General features: G+C 44.1%; 1 protein-coding gene across 2 annotated transcripts in view; it reads left to right on the top strand.

Moving 5' to 3' along the window:
• The window catches only part of MYO16 (myosin XVI), a 926,147-nt gene that overhangs the window by 774,142 nt on the left and 133,065 nt on the right, over positions 1-18,940 (top strand). For both annotated transcript variants that reach the window (XM_075336677.1, XM_075336676.1), the window contains exons 29-31: positions 3,951-4,047; positions 9,322-9,562; positions 11,609-11,919. In XM_075336677.1, the coding sequence (XP_075192792.1) occupies positions 3,951-4,047; positions 9,322-9,562; positions 11,609-11,919 (649 nt within the window). The remainder of the gene's footprint in view (positions 1-3,950; positions 4,048-9,321; positions 9,563-11,608; positions 11,920-18,940) is intronic.

The raw sequence follows: 18,940 nt of genomic DNA, 5'->3' as shown, positions 1-18,940 counted from the left end.
ATTTGTAACTTGTTTTGGACAAAAACATATATGCTTATGAAAAAAATTTTTTTCTTAATACGGACCAATAAAGAGTGATTTTGCATTACTATCCGTTGTGACTTACTGACTGAGTCTGGGAGATTTAGAGTGCCGAGGTTACTCACTAATTTTATCTATTATTACCTCTGAGCACCTATATACCAGTGAGCAGAGCTTCCTCTACAGTAGTTCTCCTGATTAGGCATGCCCTTACCTCATGAGCAGGGCATTGCAGCTTTGGTAGCAACCATTACGACATGGGCTCTGCTGCTGTGGACCCCGGGAGAGTGAGTGCAGATTCATTGCACCCACACTGCTCACATGAAGGGTCCGCACTCCTAGAAAATGGGGGATACATTCCCTGAGTGTCTCCCCCCCATATTCTAGACGGTCCAGAGTCGTCATGGGACCCCTTTATTTTTTTTCTTACAATAAATTGGTGAAAGAGGAAATGTTTTGGGGACTGTTTTTTCAAATAAATTTCTTTTGTCGATTTTTTTTTTTTTTGTTAGTACTGACAGTTTATGATGTTGGGTATCTAATAGACGCCATGACATCACAAACTGCTGGGCTTGATCTCAGGTGACTTTACAGCTAGTATCAACCCGATTTATTACCCCGTTTGCCACTGCACCAGGGCATGGGATGAGCTGGGGTGAAGTGCCAGGATTGGCGCATCTAGTGGATGCGCCACGTCTGGGGTGCCTGCGGCCTGCTATTTTTAGGCTGTGAAGGCCCAATAACTATGGACCTTCCCACCCTGAGAATACCAGACCACAGCTGTCCGCTTTACCTTGGCTGGTGATCCAATTTGGGGGGGACCCTACTTTTATTGTGTAATTATTAATATTTATAAAATAATTATAAAAAAAGAGCCTGAGGGGACCTCCACATTGGATCCCCAACCACGGTAAAGCTGCCAGCTGTGGTTTTCAGGCTACAGCCGTCTGCTTTACCCTAGCTGGCTATCAAAAATGGGGGGACCCAACGTCATTTTTTTTTTAACTATTTTTTAAATAGAAAAAATTAATGGGCTTCCCTGTGTTTTGATTGCCAACCAAGGTAACGGCAGGCAGATGGGGGTGGCAACCCATAGCTGTCTGCTTTATCTGCGCTGAGAATCAAAAATACCGCGGAGCGCTACGTCATTTTTTTAAAGATTTATTTTTACAGCACTGTGATGTCCAGCAATCAAAATACAGGGAAGCCCTTTTGTTTTTAGTTATTTAAATAAATAATTTAAAAAAATATATATGGGCTCCCGCTGCATTTTTTGTATTGCTAGCTAAGGGTAATCCAAGCAGCTACTGGCTGCTAACCCCCACTGCTTGGTGTTACCTTCACTGGCAATGGAAAATCCAGGGAAGCATTTTTTTATTTTTTTTGCCAAAAAACTACAAAAAAAGGACGTGAGCTTCGCCATATTTTTGTATGCTAGCCAGGTATAGCAGGCAAGTGCTGGAAGAGTTGGATACAGCGCCAGAAGATGGCGCTTCTATGAAAATGCCATTTTCTGAGGCGGCTGCAGACTGCAATTCGCAGCAGTGGGGCCCAGAAAGCTCAGGCCAACCTGTGCTGCAGATTCCAATCCCCAGCTGCTTAGTTGTACCTGGCTGGACACAAAAATGGGGCGAAGCCTACGTCATTTGTTTTCTAATTATTTCATGAAATTCATGAAATAATAAAAAAAGGGCTTCCCTTTATTTTTGGTTCCCAGCCGGGTACAAATAGGCAACTGGGGGTTGGGGGCAGCCGTACCTGCCTGCTGTACCTGGCTAGCATACAAAAATATGGCGAAGCCCACATAATTTTTTCAGGGGGCAAAAAACTTCTGCATACAGTCCTGGATGGAGTATGCTGAGCCTTGAAGTTCTGCAGCTGCTGTCTGTATGTATGGAGAAGAGCAGACAGCAGCTGCAGAACTACAAGGCTCAGCATACTCCATCCAGGACTGTATGCAGAAGTTTTTTGCCCACCAAAAAAATGACGTGGGCTTCGCCATATTTTTGTATGCTAGCCAGGTACAGCAGGCAGCCACGGGCTGCCTCCAACCCCCAGTTGCCTATTTGTACCCGGCTGGGAACCAAAAATATAGGGAAGCCCGTTTTTTTTAATTATTTCACTTATTTCATGAAATAATTAAAAAACAAATGACGTGGGCTTCGCCCCATTTTTGTGTCCAACCAGGTACAACTAGGCAGCTGGGGATTGGAATCCGCAGCACAGGTTAGCCCGAGGTTTCTGGGCGCCTCTGCTGCGAATTTCAGTCCGCAGCCGTCCCAGAAAATGGCGCTCTCATAGAAGCGCCATCATCTGGCGCTGTATCCAACTCTTCCAACAGCCCTGGAGCCGGGTGGCTTGTTGGGTAATCATGAGTTAATACTGGCTTTGTTTTACTAGCCAGTATTAAGCCAGAGATTCTTAATGTCAGGCACGTTTCACCCGGCCATTAAGAATCTCCAATAAAGGGTTAAAAAAAAGACACCACACAGAGAAAAAATACTTTAATAGAAATAAATACACAGACACATTAGAGACTCCATGTTTATTACCCCCTGTCAGCCCTCCACGATCCATGGTCTTCTGTCTTTCTCGTTCAACAAATGCAGCTCTGCTACATCACTGCTGCATGGGGGAAGACGCTGCTTCCCGTGGAGCATTCACTCCGTGAAGGCTGCACGAGAAGCAGCCTGCAGCCTTCACTCCGTGAGTGATCAGTGCTGCTAGCGGTAACAGCGGTAACGCTGACAGACGCGTTACCATAGCAACGGTGCTCCCGGAGCCGCGGTTAGCGGTGACGTCACCGCTAACTGCGTTGCTATGGAAACGGTGATCTCCGTTAATGACCGGCTGTGTCAGCCGGTCCCTAACGGAACGGGGAGTCGACCGTGTGCTAGAGCATGTCGCCGGTACACGGCAATACACAAATGTGCACCGTGTACCAGAGAGATGCACTCGCAGGTCCTACATGACGCGTCATAGTCATGTGACCAGTCTGTAGCCAATGAGATAATAGCCACGTGACTGGTCACATGGCTATTTTGACGTCACGATAGGTCCTGCATCTCTGCTGGCAGTGCCGGTCACCGGGAGGATTCAGCGATCATCGGATGGAATAGCGGCAGGAGACAGAGTGCAGGAGGGATCGCGGGGACCGGTAAGTGTTATGGCAATGTTTATTAACTGTATGTGTACATTTATAATGCATTTTTATGTGTTTGTGATTGCCTCCCATTATAGCCTATTGGTTCGAGTTCGGTTCGTCGAACGTTCGACGAACCGAACTCGAACGTGAGCTCCGTTCGGCGAACCGACCTCGAGCCGAACCGCGACCGGTTCGCTCATCTCTACTCCTAACAGAGACTCCACAGACTTTTTTGATATACAATCCAGGTAGCAGATGTTTAGATACATTGAGACATACCTGTGTGGCCTGAAAAGGAGTTCATATAGGGAAGACAATCAAATCTCATTATGCAAAATAATTGAACAGTGTCCCCACAAGTGCTCAAGCTTGCCTCTCTTCATAATGCCTCCACTTTGGCCTTGATAAATTGCTGAATTATTCTATGTACTGAAATCTCACTCATCATAGAATCCTAGCATGGTAGAGAGGGAAGGGACCTAAAAGGCCATTGGGTCCAGCCCCCTGCGAGTGAAGGTTTTCCTAAATCATTCTCCAGCCTTGGCATGCATGGTACATTATCTGCTGTAGATAATATACTGGGAAGCTCACTCTTCTCATCACTAGTTTTTATCATTTATTAGGCATTGATTTTCTTTCTCAGAGATTGAGTTACCTTATTTGTACTGTGTACTTCTTAATACTGCTGACAGTGTGACTCTAATAAGTCCTAGTAGCTATTGTGTAAAGTTGTGATTGTACTTTTTTTTTATATAAATGCATAATTTTATTTTTTGCCTTATAGATTGGAGCTCGAAAAGTTTTCCTAAAATACTGGCAGGCTGATCAACTTAATGACATGTGTGTTCAGGTGCAAAGAAAAATTATACTTTGCCAGCAAGGTAAACTTGAAATATTAACTGCTTTTAATTAATATATGTATATCCACAGGAAAGGTGATAATCAGGGGCATAACTACCATGGTCGCAGGGGTCGCCATTGTGACTGGGCAGGGGAGGTTAGGAGCCCGCGGCCGCCCAGCAGATCCACAGCCAGCTCCTGTCTGTGAGAGAGGAGCTGCACTGTTCTGTCACAGACCACACGGCCGCTATATAACCTGGTGCCGCCGCTGAAACCGGGCCCCCCAGCCCGGTGTCAGTGGGGGCACCAGACACCTATCCCCCATCATCGCACACTTCAATAATATTGCATCGAACGGCTGACGCCGCTCCATGCATCATCATTCTTCTCCCGTGCCTGTGCGGTGACGTCACTCCTATACGTCTGCTGTTCTGAGAGCACAGAGAACAGGATGGGAGGACGCTGACCGGAGCAAAGGGGGAATGAGGACAGAGGTGAGGACGAGCAGTGGTGAAACAAGGAGAGGTGAGGACAGAGCAACGATGGAAGGAGGTGAGTACTTGTTGTTTTTTATTTTTATAAATCAGTGAGTACACAGTGGCCAGAGGCCTGGGGTGCTGCATGATACATGGAGGCCTGGGGGGGCTGGCTGCATGATACATGGAGGCCTGGGGGGGCTGGCTGCATGATACATGGAGGTCTGTGGGGCTGCATTATACATGGAGGTCTATGGGGCTGCATAATAAACATGAAGGACACCTTATACATGGACTGTAGGGATGCATTATACATGCATGGAGGTCTATGGGGTTGCATTATACATGGAGGTTTATGGGGATGCATTATACAACATGAAGGACACCTTATACATGGACGAGGGATGCATTATACATGGAGGAGTATGGGGCTGCATAATACAAAATGAAGGACACCTTATACATGGACTATAGGGGTGCATTATACATGGAGGACTATGGGGCTTCATAATACAATATGAAGGTTTATGGGGCTGCATTATAATACATATAGGACTAACGGGGCTACATTATAATATATGGTGGACTATGGAGGCTACCTTATATATGGACTATGGTGATGCATTATAAAACATGGAGGACTGTGTGGTGCAGTTTAATATATGGCGAACTATGGGGTGATTTCTAATATATGGAGAACTATGAAAAATTCATCATAATAATTGGAGGGCTGTGAGGGCTACTTTATACATGGAGGACTATGGGGGTGCATTATAATATATGGAGAACTATGTGGTGCAGTATAATATATGGAGGACTATGTGGTGCAGTATAATAAATGGAGGACTGTGGGGTGGGTGAATTATAATACATGGAGAACTATGGGAAATGCATTATAATACATGGAGGTGCATTCTAATATATGAAGGGTAATGTGGGACCCTTTATACTATTTGGAAGGCTATATGGGGGCCATTATAGTATTTGGAGAACTATATACGAGGTGGGGACAAAGATACAACATGGGATGGGAATGTTTTGTGCTGAGGGAAAAATGTTCTTTCCCTCAGCACCCAGCTTTCTCATGCTCTGTAATACATCTTCTCTCAGCACTAAGCTTTCCTATGCTCTGATATGGGAAAGCTCGGTACTGAGGTAAAGATGGAAATCAGAAAATGGGAAAGCACGGTTCTTATAGAAGGATTTCAGATCATGGGAAACCTGGGTTCTGTGGGTAAGAGCCAAGTGTCAGCATCATTATCCTGTACCCCGAGTGTCAGTGTCATTATCCCGTACCCCAAGTGTTGGTGTACGTGGAGGGGGGACCCAGGTCCAAACTTTGCACCAGGGCCCATCAAACTCTAGTTACGCTACTGGTGATAGTGGTTTGATCATGTAGGTGGGTGGTTCTACACTTGGGACCCCTACAATCACTATAATAGGATTATTAAAATGAATGGAGCGATGGTGCACATGCATGACCTGCTTTATCATAGACAGCTGTCTTACCAGTCCTACAGAAGGGAATACAGTGTACTAACACATTAAAAGATTTGTACTCTCGCTACTTTTCATAAAATAAAAGTTAAAAAGAAATGTCATCTTTTTTATTAAAATGTTTTATTAACCCCCTGCCTGCCTCATCATATCACTCTAAATGGATTGGTATGTCACTCTAAATGGATTGGTCTCTCAAGATGCAGTATTACATCATCATGATGGTGGGGTCTGTCAGTACCATCACTAGCTAGTATTTTCTGTAACTAAGAACCTATTTTCGATTGCAACCTGGATTCTCCAAATGACATGGCATTTGAGAATCCTCTTAAGTAGAGAGAGATGAGCGAACCTTAAGCTCGAGGTTCGGGCTTAGAAAACGACGAGAAAATCAGCCAGGTGAGTATTGCGCTGTGCTCGTGTCTGCGTGATGCCCTGCATTGTGCATGCTGCGAGTACTGTTTCTTCGGCTCAAATTAGGCTTACATTCAGCATACTAAGATGTAAGCCAAATCACTTCCGGAGGTCGGTGGGCGGTGGTTTTTCTTTTCTTTCATTCTCCGTGAACTACACATCTTAATACGCTGAATGTAAGCCTAATTTGAGCTGAAGAAACAGTACCCACAACCCACACAATGCAGGGCATCACGCAGACACAAGCACAGCACGATATACACCTGGCTGATTTTCACAAAATTTTCCAAGCCCGAACTCCAAGAATAAGGTTCGCTCATCTCTACTCTTAAGCAAAACATTACAGAAAGTAAGGTAAAAGAAAAAAAAAATCAAAACAAAGCAGATACAGTGATTAGCAGGATAGGAACAACATTATTAAATTGTCCATATGGAAATAGCAGAATTGGTTAGGGCTTAAGAATGTATATTTATGGAAGGCATTTTATGTATTGGACAACCGGTTTAACATTTCTGGCATGCTAATCCACCTCTCCCCTTGTTATTATTCTGCCTTTCCCCTCTGACAATCATTCTACTTGCTCCTCATGGCCACAGAATACACTTCAGAATACTAAGAAAGACTTACAAGGCTGTCCATAACCTGTCCCCCCTTTATATCTCTGACCTAATCTCCTGATATTTCCCTACACAACATCTTTGATCCTCACAAGATCCTCTTCTTAGCTCTTTTCTTGTTTCCTCCTCACATAACCATCTCCAATATTTCTTTCATGTCTTCTCTGTACTGTGGAGCTCTCTTTCCAACCTTAGAAGCCTTTAAACGCCAACTGGAAGCCCATCTCATCAAAAACATCTAGAACCTACAATAACCCTGTGACCACTGCCATATCAGCAGCTTTTATCCTCATACACTGTGTCCTTCCCCCTTCCCTTCTAGATGGCAAATCCTTGCAAAAAAGGTCTTAACTTCCATTGCAGCTGCCTATCACTTAGTGATTAGTTCTGCTTGTTTTAGTATTTTCCTATGTATTGCTAATAAAATAAAAAAGTTTATAAAAATAAAAAAAAGTATAAAAATTAAAAGATAATTAAGAAAAGAGAAAAAATGAAATAAACATTGGACAAAACTCCAGTCTACTACTGTATAAAATTATTGAAACCACATGTTAAATGCTAGAAAGAAAGAATGGAAAGAAAAATCAAAACTCTAGAATCGCTGCTTTTTGGTTGCTGCAGTTCCTAAAATAAATAACAAAAATAAAAACTGATCAAAATGTCATGTGCCTCAAAATGGCATCAATAAGAGTGTCAGCTCAGTGCCCAAAAGGTAATGGCGGCAAAAGCAAAATTTCTTTTTTACAAATATCTTTTTTTTTCTTCACCAAAATAAAAGAAATAGACTTAGGTATTGATACAAGTATACTGGCATGAAGAATCATTGTGCTAAATATTTTTTTACCTCAAAATAAAAGATGTAAACACACAACCTAAAAAACTATAGGTATATTGCATTTTTTCAAATTTTATGGCCACACTTAATTTTCTTCTACCTTTTTTTAGTAGATTCTATAGTAAAACGAATAGTGTCAATCAAAACTACAACCCGTCTTGTGGAAAATAGGCTTTCATATGAATATGTTAAGAGAAAAATATCAAAACTTATGACTTTTGGAAAAAGGAGAGGAAAAAACGAAAGGGTAAAACTGTAAATTTTTGGTCAGTAAGGGGTAAATAAGTTTTCAATCATTGTGTTGGTTTTTTTTTTTCTAAAAGACTGTGTAAAATATGGAAAGTATGTAGTACTGATTTTCATATTTTCATATAGACCAAAACAACCTAAAGCTTGAAAAACCCTTTAAAAGTGATATATCCAAAAGTGAAAGAGTAAAGGCCACTTTACACGCAACGACATCGCTAACGAGATGTCGTTGGGGGTCACGGAATTCGTGACACATATGCGGCCTTGTTAGCGACGTCGTTGCGTGTGAAACACACGAACGACCGTTAACGATCAAAATTACTTACCTTATTGTTGATCGTTGATGCGTCGTTCTAATCCCACTAATCGTTGCTGTTGCAGGATGCAGGTTGTTCGTCGTTCCTGTGGCAGCACACATCGCTACGTGTGACACCGCAGGAACAATGAAAATCACCGTTCCTGCGGCCGCCGGCAATGAGGAAGGAAGGAGGTGGGCGGGATGTTCCAGCCGCTCATCTCCGGCCCTCCGCTTCTATTGGGCGGCCGCTTAGTGACGCCGCTGTGACGTCCCACGAACTGCCCCCTTAGAAAGGAGGCGGTTCGCCGGCCACAGCGACGTCACTAGGCAGGTAAGTATGTGTGACGGGTGCAAGCGATGTTGTGCGCCACAGGCAGCGATTTTCCCGTGACGCACAACTGACGGGGGTGGGTACGTTCACCAGTGACATCGCTAGCGATGTCGCTGCGTGTAAAGTGGCCTTAAGTCCTGTCATATTGGTTGTCACCTTTAAATTATCTTCCCAGACAATGACAAATTGTCATTTTTCCAAGATGTTTTAGAAAAGACAGCTTTCTTTTAATACTTTTTTTAATACTAAGGTGTTGACAAACAAAACTATATTTTAAAAAATGTCTGCTGCCATGAAAAAGAAAATACATAAATAAATCATAATTACTCCAAATTTTGCTTTCCTAATATTTTTTGTTCTGGTTAGAAACACTTGTTAAAGTTCATAAATGTTGCTTTCTGGGTAGACAGATATCAAATCTTAAAAAAGCATTCATTGTATCAGTATATGCTTACACTGACAATAACCTAAGCGTATGTCTTAAATATAGCTTGATTTCTAATACACATATAAAAAGTATCCTGAAAATATGCATACTTTTTTTCATATGTAAACTATGTAATATAAATTTACATATTATTATATTTTTTACTTTAGTTGTGAGGAGGTTTTTAGCCCGTCATCATCTCCGTCAGAAAATGAACAGGAAGGAAAGTGATGATACTTGTATTGAAAACTTCCTGCTTACTGTGGAAAACCTAGGACAGAAAGCCTACAACCCTCTAGTTATTCAGAATGTGTCAGACATTGCCCGCGAGAAAGACAGACTTCGTGCCGATCTAGATGTAAATAATGACACAACTGGGTCATCTGGTAATAAGAATGACATCTCTACCAGGTAATTCTTCAAATCCTAAAGACATGTACATGATATTAATGGGAAGATGTCAGTAATGGTTGTTTTAAAGGAAACCTGTCATGTGAAAAAAACACTAATAAACTGCCGATATGGGGTTAATCTGCAGGTTAATAGTGGGTTTTTAACGTGTCCATACATAGAGCCCCAAGTGTCAGGGTGGCACCGACACGATCTGAATCAGTGTTCAGTGTCTATTAAGAGGTGGCAGTTACCGTGCCCCTGTTCTGATTAGCAGTAAGCTCAGCATTAGAGCTGGCTGACAGTCAGTGCGGGGGGTGCAGTCAGCATCGGACTGGCTACTGGAGGAATCTCCAGTAATGCCAGGCCTGGATTCAGTTACCTGCATTGCACTCCCGGAGCTCTCACCTGAGCTCCGGAGTGCAGCCTAGACTGCACCGCGAGTGCCGAGTGATTGATTCCCCAGCAATTACAGTTCAGTTCATGACAGCTGCAGAAATCCCGGGCTGATCTCCGGTGCTCTCACCTGAACTCCGGATTGCAGCCCGGCCTGTCTGCAGCTGTTATGAACTGAACCGCAATCGCCGGGGAATCAATCACTCGGTGCTTGCGGTGCAGTTCTGCAAACTCTGAGATCAGACCAGGCTGCAGCTGAGAGCTCCAGAGTGCAAAGCAGGTAACTGAATCCAGGCCTGACATTACTGGAGATTCCTCTGGTAGCCAGTCCGACGCTGGGTGCAGTTACAATCGCTGCTCGCTATACTCTGAACCTGAATGGCTGCCTGGAACCACAGTCTCAGGATGAGTGTCACAGACAGGCTAGAGGCAAACCGCTCACAAAGCAGGATCCCGAGAAACCCAAAACCCTTTAACCCCTGTACAGGGATTTGGAATTACTACAGTGTCCCGGAGATCTGTGGAAGGCTGCAAATCCAAGAAGAGTAGTTGTCAGACAAGGTCAAACCAGGAGATACAGAAAAGGGACAAAATCAGCAGACAAGAGTGTAGTCAGGAATCAGGCTAAAGTAAAAAACCGGAGATGGCAGCAAGGTACAGAAATGGCAGGCAGGAGAGTAGCCAGAGAGGAGAGCAGGCAGGTGTCAAAACACAGGAATCAATATTCAGAACAGGGTGAGAACCAGAGACAAGCAGTAAACTACAAGACTATATCTAGCAGCGACCAGCAGACAGGAGGGGGAATAAGAAAGGTGTGGTGTCTTCCCATTGGCTGTAGCTGAAAGGTGGTAACTTCGGCTGGAAGACACATGCCACCACCGTCAGTCAGTGGTACCGCAGGCCCGAGGGAAACCCAGCTTAGTAGATGGCGTCAACTTCGCAACTTGTCCAGCATCGCCCACAGAGGAAATACATCAGCACTTGGTGATCAAAGCAGAAGTCGCAGGAGCGGACTCCGGTGAGAAAATGACAGACATGACAGAACCACTACTGAAAACACGCAGATGCCACCATGATGACTAGAAGCTGAACACTGGTGGAACAAGTAAAGTTCATTACCACCCGGCAACAGAGTTCTAAGTGTAAGCACCAGACAGGTCAAACTGCTATTAACCAGCAGATTAACCTAATATCTGTTGGATAATAGCACATTTTCACATAACAGGTTCCCTTAAAAATAATACATTTTTGGTTTAACCCAAATAAACAATTATTCAGTATATTCTCCAGCCTTAGTAGAGAACATGTTACTGCTCCTGGTGTCAACGCAGGCCAGAACTATTTAGTTGCTGAACTGCACAGCCCAGCTCCATTAACAAAATAGTGTCTGTGGCTTAGTACTGGGTACAGATATCCAGTACCCAGCCACAGTCACTATACAGTTGACAGAGATGTGTTGTGCAGCACTGCAGCTGAGTAGTTCCGGCTGCTGCCTGTACTGGGAACAGCTGGGGTGTCGAGTATTGCACTCTGATATTGATGACCTATTCAGAAGACAACCCCTCTATGAGTAATAAATGCTTTTTGATTTAGAATGCCCTGATGTCTGATTATGTTTTTTTAAGTTATATATATTTTTTAATATAATCTTTATTATGCTTCATTTTACAGAACTGATGAAATAAATGTGAAGGTTTTGGAAAGTCGTCTTGTAGGATATCGTTCCACACCTAATCTTTTTCATTCTTCTTCTGTGATGGCTCCATTTACTACTGCAAGCTTGTCCCGCTCAGCATCTGGAGCATCTGCAAGATCCCTTTCGTTACACACAGTGTTAAGTTTCGATGATGGTGGTAATCTACAGTCACCTCGAAAACAACCTCCTCCAAAACCAAAGCGAAATCCTACCACAAGATTAAGTGCTTCTTATGAAGCTGTTAGTGCCTGTCTTATAGCAGCTGCTAAGGAAATTGATAATGATGGTAAGCTAAACTTGGAATAATGTTTATGTATACACAAAACACATCTATTTTGCTGGTTCTCTACTTTGCTCAGAGCTTTCATAGCTTGTATTAAAATACCATTGAAAAGATACAAAAAAAATAATGTTTATTGCATAATTTTGCTAACTGCAGAATGAGTTAGCTTAGAATTCGCCCATTGTCTTTTTCTGATGGGAGAGTTTATAATTTTTATCTTCAATCTTTCTTATCTTCTTTGAACTGATTTAAAACTATAGGATTCTTAATTAATAGGGTTGTCCCCTGTCAACTCATTTTTTGCCCATAAGCTCAATGATATATAAAATAAGAAATTGAGCGTTACTTGCCCTTCCCAGGTGAAGCAATGTTTCTAAACTGAAGCTTCAGTCTTTGTTGATTGTCTGCAAAGGTGATGTCACATTTAGAGATGAGCGAGTACCGTAATATTCGTAATCGCTATACTCATAACGAATACTTTGTAATACTCGCATATTCGTTCCGAATAGCGAGTACAATGCAAGTCAATGGGAAATGCGAGTAATTTTCTGCTGGACCCAACAAAGGTCTGGGAGCCTGAGGAAAAGGCTGAAATGCATGGAAAAGTGATGAAACTGAATGGAGAAAGCCTGGAGAATATACCTGCATGCATTTCTGACTCACATATGGTTTCTGGGATCCCCTGAAGCCACACGGAAGAACTTCCATGTGGCTTCAGTCTATCGGTGCCCCTGCAGTGTATGTTGCACTGCCCTGGCCAGTCTCACAGTGACTTACACAGCAGAGTGCAAGCAGCTACGGGATGACAAGCGCCGACATCAGGAGGTTAGCTCAGATCATTACCTGCTGTGATGATCTCCGCTGAACTCATGACATCAGCACTCGTCACTGACTTTAATGACGCCGCATTCTCCCATCAAGTCTCGTGGGCAGCCAGAGACTGAGACTAGTGGTGATGTCATGGGCTCACGGGACAGTTCCTTTTAGAACACGGCGCTTATGGAACTCAGTGACGTCGGCGCTCATTATGCCCTGCAGTAACCTGGCCTGACCTAATGATGTTAGCTCAGTTCACTGCACTGCTTTTCCAGCCAATGGGGAGCATTCTGTTCTTCATTGACTGAGACAGTGAGTATGCTATGGATCGTCGTGGGACCCCCTTATTGGATTACGCTGGACCCAAATTTGTTTTTTCCTTTTAATAAATTGGTGAAAGAGGGAATGTTTTGGGGAGTGTTGTTTCAAATAACATTTTTTTGTTGTCTATTTTTTTTATTACTGACTAGGTTAGTGATGCTGGGTATCTGATAGATGCCGTGACATCACAAATGCCAGGGCTTGATGACAGGTGACTTACACAGCTTATATCCACCCCATATATTACCCCATTTGCCACCGCACCAGGGCAACAGAATAAGCTGGGGCGAAGCACCAGGATTGGTGCATCTAATGGATGCACCACTTCTGGGGCAGCTGCAGCCTGCTATTGTTAGGTTGGGAAAGGTCCAATAACCATGGATCTTCCTAGTCCTTCCTAGTCTGAGAATACCAGACCACAGCTGTCCGCTTTACCTTGGCTGGTAATCCAATTTGGGGGGACCTCACATTTTTTGTTTTAAATTATTTATTTAATTTAAAATAACAGCGTGGGGTGCTCTCTGTTTTGGATTACCAGCCAAGGTGAAGCTGCCAGCTGTGGTCTGCAGGCGTCAGCCATCTGCTTTAGCCTAGCTGGCTACAAAAAAATAGGAGGACCCCACGTTGTTATTTTTTAATTATTTATTTATTTTTTGCTAAATGCAAGGCTAAGCTCCCTTTAGTGCCACATGAAAGGCACTAAAGGATGCAAGATTACAAAATGAAGGGGAGTAGGACATTATATATGTCTGTCTAACTATCTATCTATCCAGCTATCTACCTTTCTATCTTTTGACTGTATGTAACCCTCCTTTAGTTTTTTTTTGCAGTCCACAAAAAATACGGAAGGCACACGGATGTAAAATGGACCGTTTACAAAATGGAAAGGATGCAGTTGTCACACGAATGTGCATTGTTTAAAAAAATTAGCTCTATGACCTGAGTCATGGTTGATACAGGAAGTCCCCATCACAAGGGCCTCCAATGACAATTAGTAGTTAGGCTGCAGTAGGAGTACTGTCCAGATTTGTCGGCCACTGCCCAATGTGCATAGTGTTTACAAAAATTTGCCCTATGGCCTGAGTCACACACTGACCTGGTTTGTCAGTCACTGCAAAATAGTGTTTACAAAAATTAGCCCTATGGCCTAAGTCATGGTGGACGCAGTAAAGAAACTGCTTTGTAAGGCAAGGGGTGGACATTAATAGCAGTAGCCAAAATGAAGATTTTGGGGTAATTTATTTTGGCTTGCTCTCATCTGGAGGGATTGCAAACTGTGGAGAAATCCAGTCCTTGTTGAATTTAATCAAACTAAGTCTGTCTGCATTTTCTATGGAGAGGCCTGAGCGTCTATCAGTGATGACTGCTCCAGCAGAACTGAAAACACGCTCTGACATCACACTAGTAGCCGGGCAGGCCAGCACCTCAAAACTTTTCCATTCTTGGCATTGTTACAGGCTTAGATAGACCTTGCTGATGTCGTGGTTTATTGAAAATGGCCCATTTTCCCCCCACCTCTGTTGAACCTGGTGTTGGTGTCTTTCCCCATTAATCCTTGGTGTTGAAAAGAGCCGGTAACTCTGCTGCCAGTGTTGTCTGAGGGTGATGTTTTCATCAACTGATCTACAATAACCCTCCTGAAGGATTCCATTGTGCAAACCCCTTGGTGACTCCAAAATGAGAGAAGGAAATTTCTCCTTGTACCATGGTCCAGAAAGGTGGCCAACTAGAATAAGTTGCTGGATAAAATGTGTATCACGTGAGGGTCTTGCTACAGACACTTACACATGAACTGTGCCATGTGGTCAAACTGCAAACAGGCAAAGGTTATGTATCCCAACCAGAAGGAACAATACCCATCCTCTTCTCACACAGATTCGCCTCCTTCTCCTCCACCTCCTCCTCTCCAGCCCATCGATGCTAGACAGACATGAAGCTGGGGTTGAGAGTCACCTGTGTCAATAGGAGTCCCCTGGGTAGCACAGAAAAACAAGTCTTCTTCCTCCTCATCCTCCCCATCCTTCTCCTCATCACCCAATGTTGCCTCATAATATTGGCTGGGCTGGGTAGTTTCACCAATTGGGAAATCTGGCTCCAAGCTACATGCTGGGCACTCAAAGCTTCCTTTTTGAGATTATACAGTGATTGTTTCAACAGACATAGCAACGGAGTGGTTAAGCTGATAATAGCCTGATCACTGTTCACGAGCTTGATGCAGTACTCAAAGTTTTCAAGAACCTCACAAATGTCTGTGATCCACACCCACTCGACAGATCTTATGTGTGGTAGTGGACTCTCAGTCTGACAGGCATATTGAAGCTGGTATTCAGCTACTGCCCTCTGCTGCTCAGTAATCCTTGCCAACATATAGAATGTAGAGTTCCACTGCGTGGGCAGGTCACACATGAGTCGGTGACTTGGCAAATTAAAGTGCTTTTCCAGCGCTGTAAGACCAGCAAAAGTTGTAGAGGGATGACAGAAATGGGCATTAATATGGCACACTTTCTCAAGTAGGTACGGAAAATCAGGGTATGTTATAAATTTCTGAACAACTAGGTTCAGCCTGTGAGCCATGCATGGCACGTGTACCAGCTTGCTGACCTTAAAGGCCCCATCACACACAGAGATAAATCTTTGGCAGATCTGTGGTTGCAGGGCAATCATGGACATATGATTCCATTTGTACACAGCCACAAACCTGGCACTGATTGTCCACAATTTCACTTCAACCACAGATCTGCCACAGATTTATCACTGTGTGTGACAGGGCCTTTAAAGTCACCACCAGGTTACGCCCACTGTCACAAACGACCAGGTCGGGTTGGAGCTGCAACTGGGAGAGCCACTGATCAGTCTGCTCTTTTATAACTTGCCACAGCTCTGCTGCAGTGTGTGGTTTGTGACCTAAACAGATCAGCTTCAACAGAGCGTGTTTCCGCTTTGCCGATGCACTGCTGCACAGCTCCCAGCTTGGCAGTGATGGGGAGGGTAATTAAGTTGAGGATGAGGAGCAGGGGGAGGAGGAGGGGAGACAGTAAGTGGCATATGATGAGGCCGAAACGCTGGTAAAAGTTGGGCCCGCTATTCTTGGCGTGGGTAGGATGTGTGACGTTACAGTTTGCAAGTTTGTCCCAGCCTCCACCAGGTTCACCAAGTGTGCCATGACAGATAGGTATCCACAACAACTTGTTCACGTGTCTGTTGTTAGGTGGACCTTCCCAGTTACGGTGTTGGTCAGAGCACGGTTGAGATTGTTTAACATGTGCGCCTGCTTCCTGGACAGCAGATTGTGAAGGATGTAGCTCAGGTGTCATGGCCATGGTTTGACCTGCAGACAGAAATTTGGTATCCTAGTGTTCTGCCCATCTACTAAGGTGCTTCGCTGCCATGTGGTTCTGCATACTGGTGGTGCTCAGGTTGCCTTTGCCCTGGCCTCTGCTCAACTTGGTATGGCAGATGCTACAGATTACATGCTTTTCTCTGAAGGACAGTGGATGAACGCCCCCTTGCCCTGACTTGGGCCACAATGGGGGTGCTCTTGGGAACAGTTGACCCAGTTCTCACTCTGGGAAAACCACTACCCCTTGGTGCCTGTGTTAGTGCTACATATCCATCTTCCTCTGTGTTGCTGTGCTGGCTATGCATTCCAATGGTCCAGATTGGATCAGTAGACTCATCATTGACCACCTCGTCTTCCATCTCATCCTCCTTCCCACTTGAAATTGTAGGATGACCTGATAGCAACTGTGTCTCATCATCATCAGCCTCCACTTCTAGAGACAATAAACCAGGTTACTCAAACTGGCTTTCTTCTGGCAAAATACTTGCGCATCAACGCATGCCTCCTTTCATGTCCCTCTTCCATGTTGCATGGCGAGAGGCCAGAGCCAAACAAATAATATGTACAAAACAGATCCTCAGAGTGGACATGATTGGGGTCATATGTCTCCTTTGATTAATGAAGGGGGAGGAAGGAGGATCAGGTTGATGATTGGATGGGCCATCCTTCTGTGTATCCACAGTAGACTGTGTGGTTGTGAAGATTGGTTGCTGCTTGACAAATGGGAAGAGGCCTAGTCTGCCATCCAAAAAAAGAATCTGCTTTCACTTTTCTAGCTTCCTGTAACGCCTGCCTGGATCAACAGGCTCAGTTGGGATGTAATGGACAGGCTAGAGGGAAGCCACCCCCAGAACCCTGAAACCCTTTAACCTCTATACAGGGATTTGGAATTACACAGGGCCCTGGAGATCACTACCTGTGGAAGGCTGCAGTTCGATGAGAGTAGTCGTCAGGCAGGGTCAAGCAAGAATAGCAGAACAGGAACAGAATCAGCAGGCAAGTACGTAATCAGAAAATGTAGCAGAGGTCAAATCCGGATCAGGCAGCGAGGTACAAAAACAGCAGGCAGAAGGGTAGTCAGAAAACACGCAGAAGTCAGCACACTGGAATCACAAAACAGATTAGGGCGGATCAGGAGACAGGAAATCCGAACTATCTCTGGCAGAGGTCAGCAGACAGGAGGGGAACTAAGAAGGGTGTGGTGTCTTCCCATTGGCTGTAGCTGAATGCTGGCAACTTCAGTTGGAAGACACATGCCACCCACAGTCAGCCAGTGGTACTGCAGATCCCAAGATAACCCAGCCCAGTGGATGATCGGAGCCTGCGCCCACCGGTGCCGCTGGCATCAACTCCTCTCCCATCACCAGCACCATCCACAGCAGGAACACGGCGTCGCCTGGCGATCGGAGCAGAAGTCGCTGGAGCGGACTCCAGTGGTGATGTAACACTTCCACACACGTTTATGTTCCAGACCAGAAAATTTGGCAAGGAACATAGTGGATGCATCAAGCTCCTTCTGACCTGACACAGACTCAGTGCCTTGTCTCCCACCACTGACAACACTACGCCCACGTCCAGGTCCCTGTCCCTTAACAACAGCCTTTTTTGTTATTTTGGGTTTTGCTGACATATTTACAGCCCAAGCCCAAGCCAAGCAAACTTTGACCCCAAAAAAATTGTGGAGAAAGTACAAATGAGTACTTTGTACCAGCCAGCACAAAATGGTAGAGTCCTGCTTTGTATTTGCAAAAGCCACTAGCGACGTATAAATGTGGTTGATGTGAATGGACGGCACAAGTCAGGCTGTTAAACCTGTTATGGTCTGGAGATCGCAAAAGATCTTGCAAAAATTCCATAAAAAAGGTTAATGATAATACACAAGAGTAGTTGGAATCTTAGCTGGCTGCAAACCACTGACTACACAAACACAACTAGAAGTAGCAGTGGAGCATTCCTAACAAAGCTAGACACCTCGTCACTTCCAGAGAACTAACTAACCTCAAAGATGGAATGAGGAATCCTGACTTGCCTCAGAGCAGCCCCAAAGGAAAGTCAAAGCCCCCAACAAATAATGACGTTGATGTAAGAAAAAACAACACACAGATGGTAGATATAGAAATAAGCAAAGTGAGGCCCTGCTAGCGACATACAAAAGTATAGGGTAGATTACTGGTTGCAGCCAGTTAAAACTCTGAATAATACCAACACCTGATAATCAAAAATTCCCTTAAAGATCCCACGATCTTTCTTCCCACTATATCAGGAACTCTTGTGCAAATACATTTTAATAGAAAATGCAAATATAATAGAAAAAATCATAACTACAAAAACACATGAAATCCAAAAATACAAAACTCCTAATAAAACAAGGAGTAAAAACTCCCTTTCTTGCTGGGAACAAATCGCCCTCCAAAAATAGTGCAGAAAGAGCACTTATTCACTTGCAAGAAACAAAAGGGAATATTCTCAAACACTGATTTAGAAAAAAAACATAGGTTAAGCAGAAACGCCCTTCAGTGCAAATTCTGCCTTTAACCAAGCACATAC

This window comes from Anomaloglossus baeobatrachus, chromosome 2 (genome assembly GCF_048569485.1).
Source record: "Anomaloglossus baeobatrachus isolate aAnoBae1 chromosome 2, aAnoBae1.hap1, whole genome shotgun sequence".
Classification (NCBI taxonomy): Eukaryota; Metazoa; Chordata; class Amphibia; order Anura; family Aromobatidae; genus Anomaloglossus; species Anomaloglossus baeobatrachus.
Note: the sequence above shows the minus strand (reverse complement) of the source record. Positions and strands in the feature narration are given on the sequence as shown.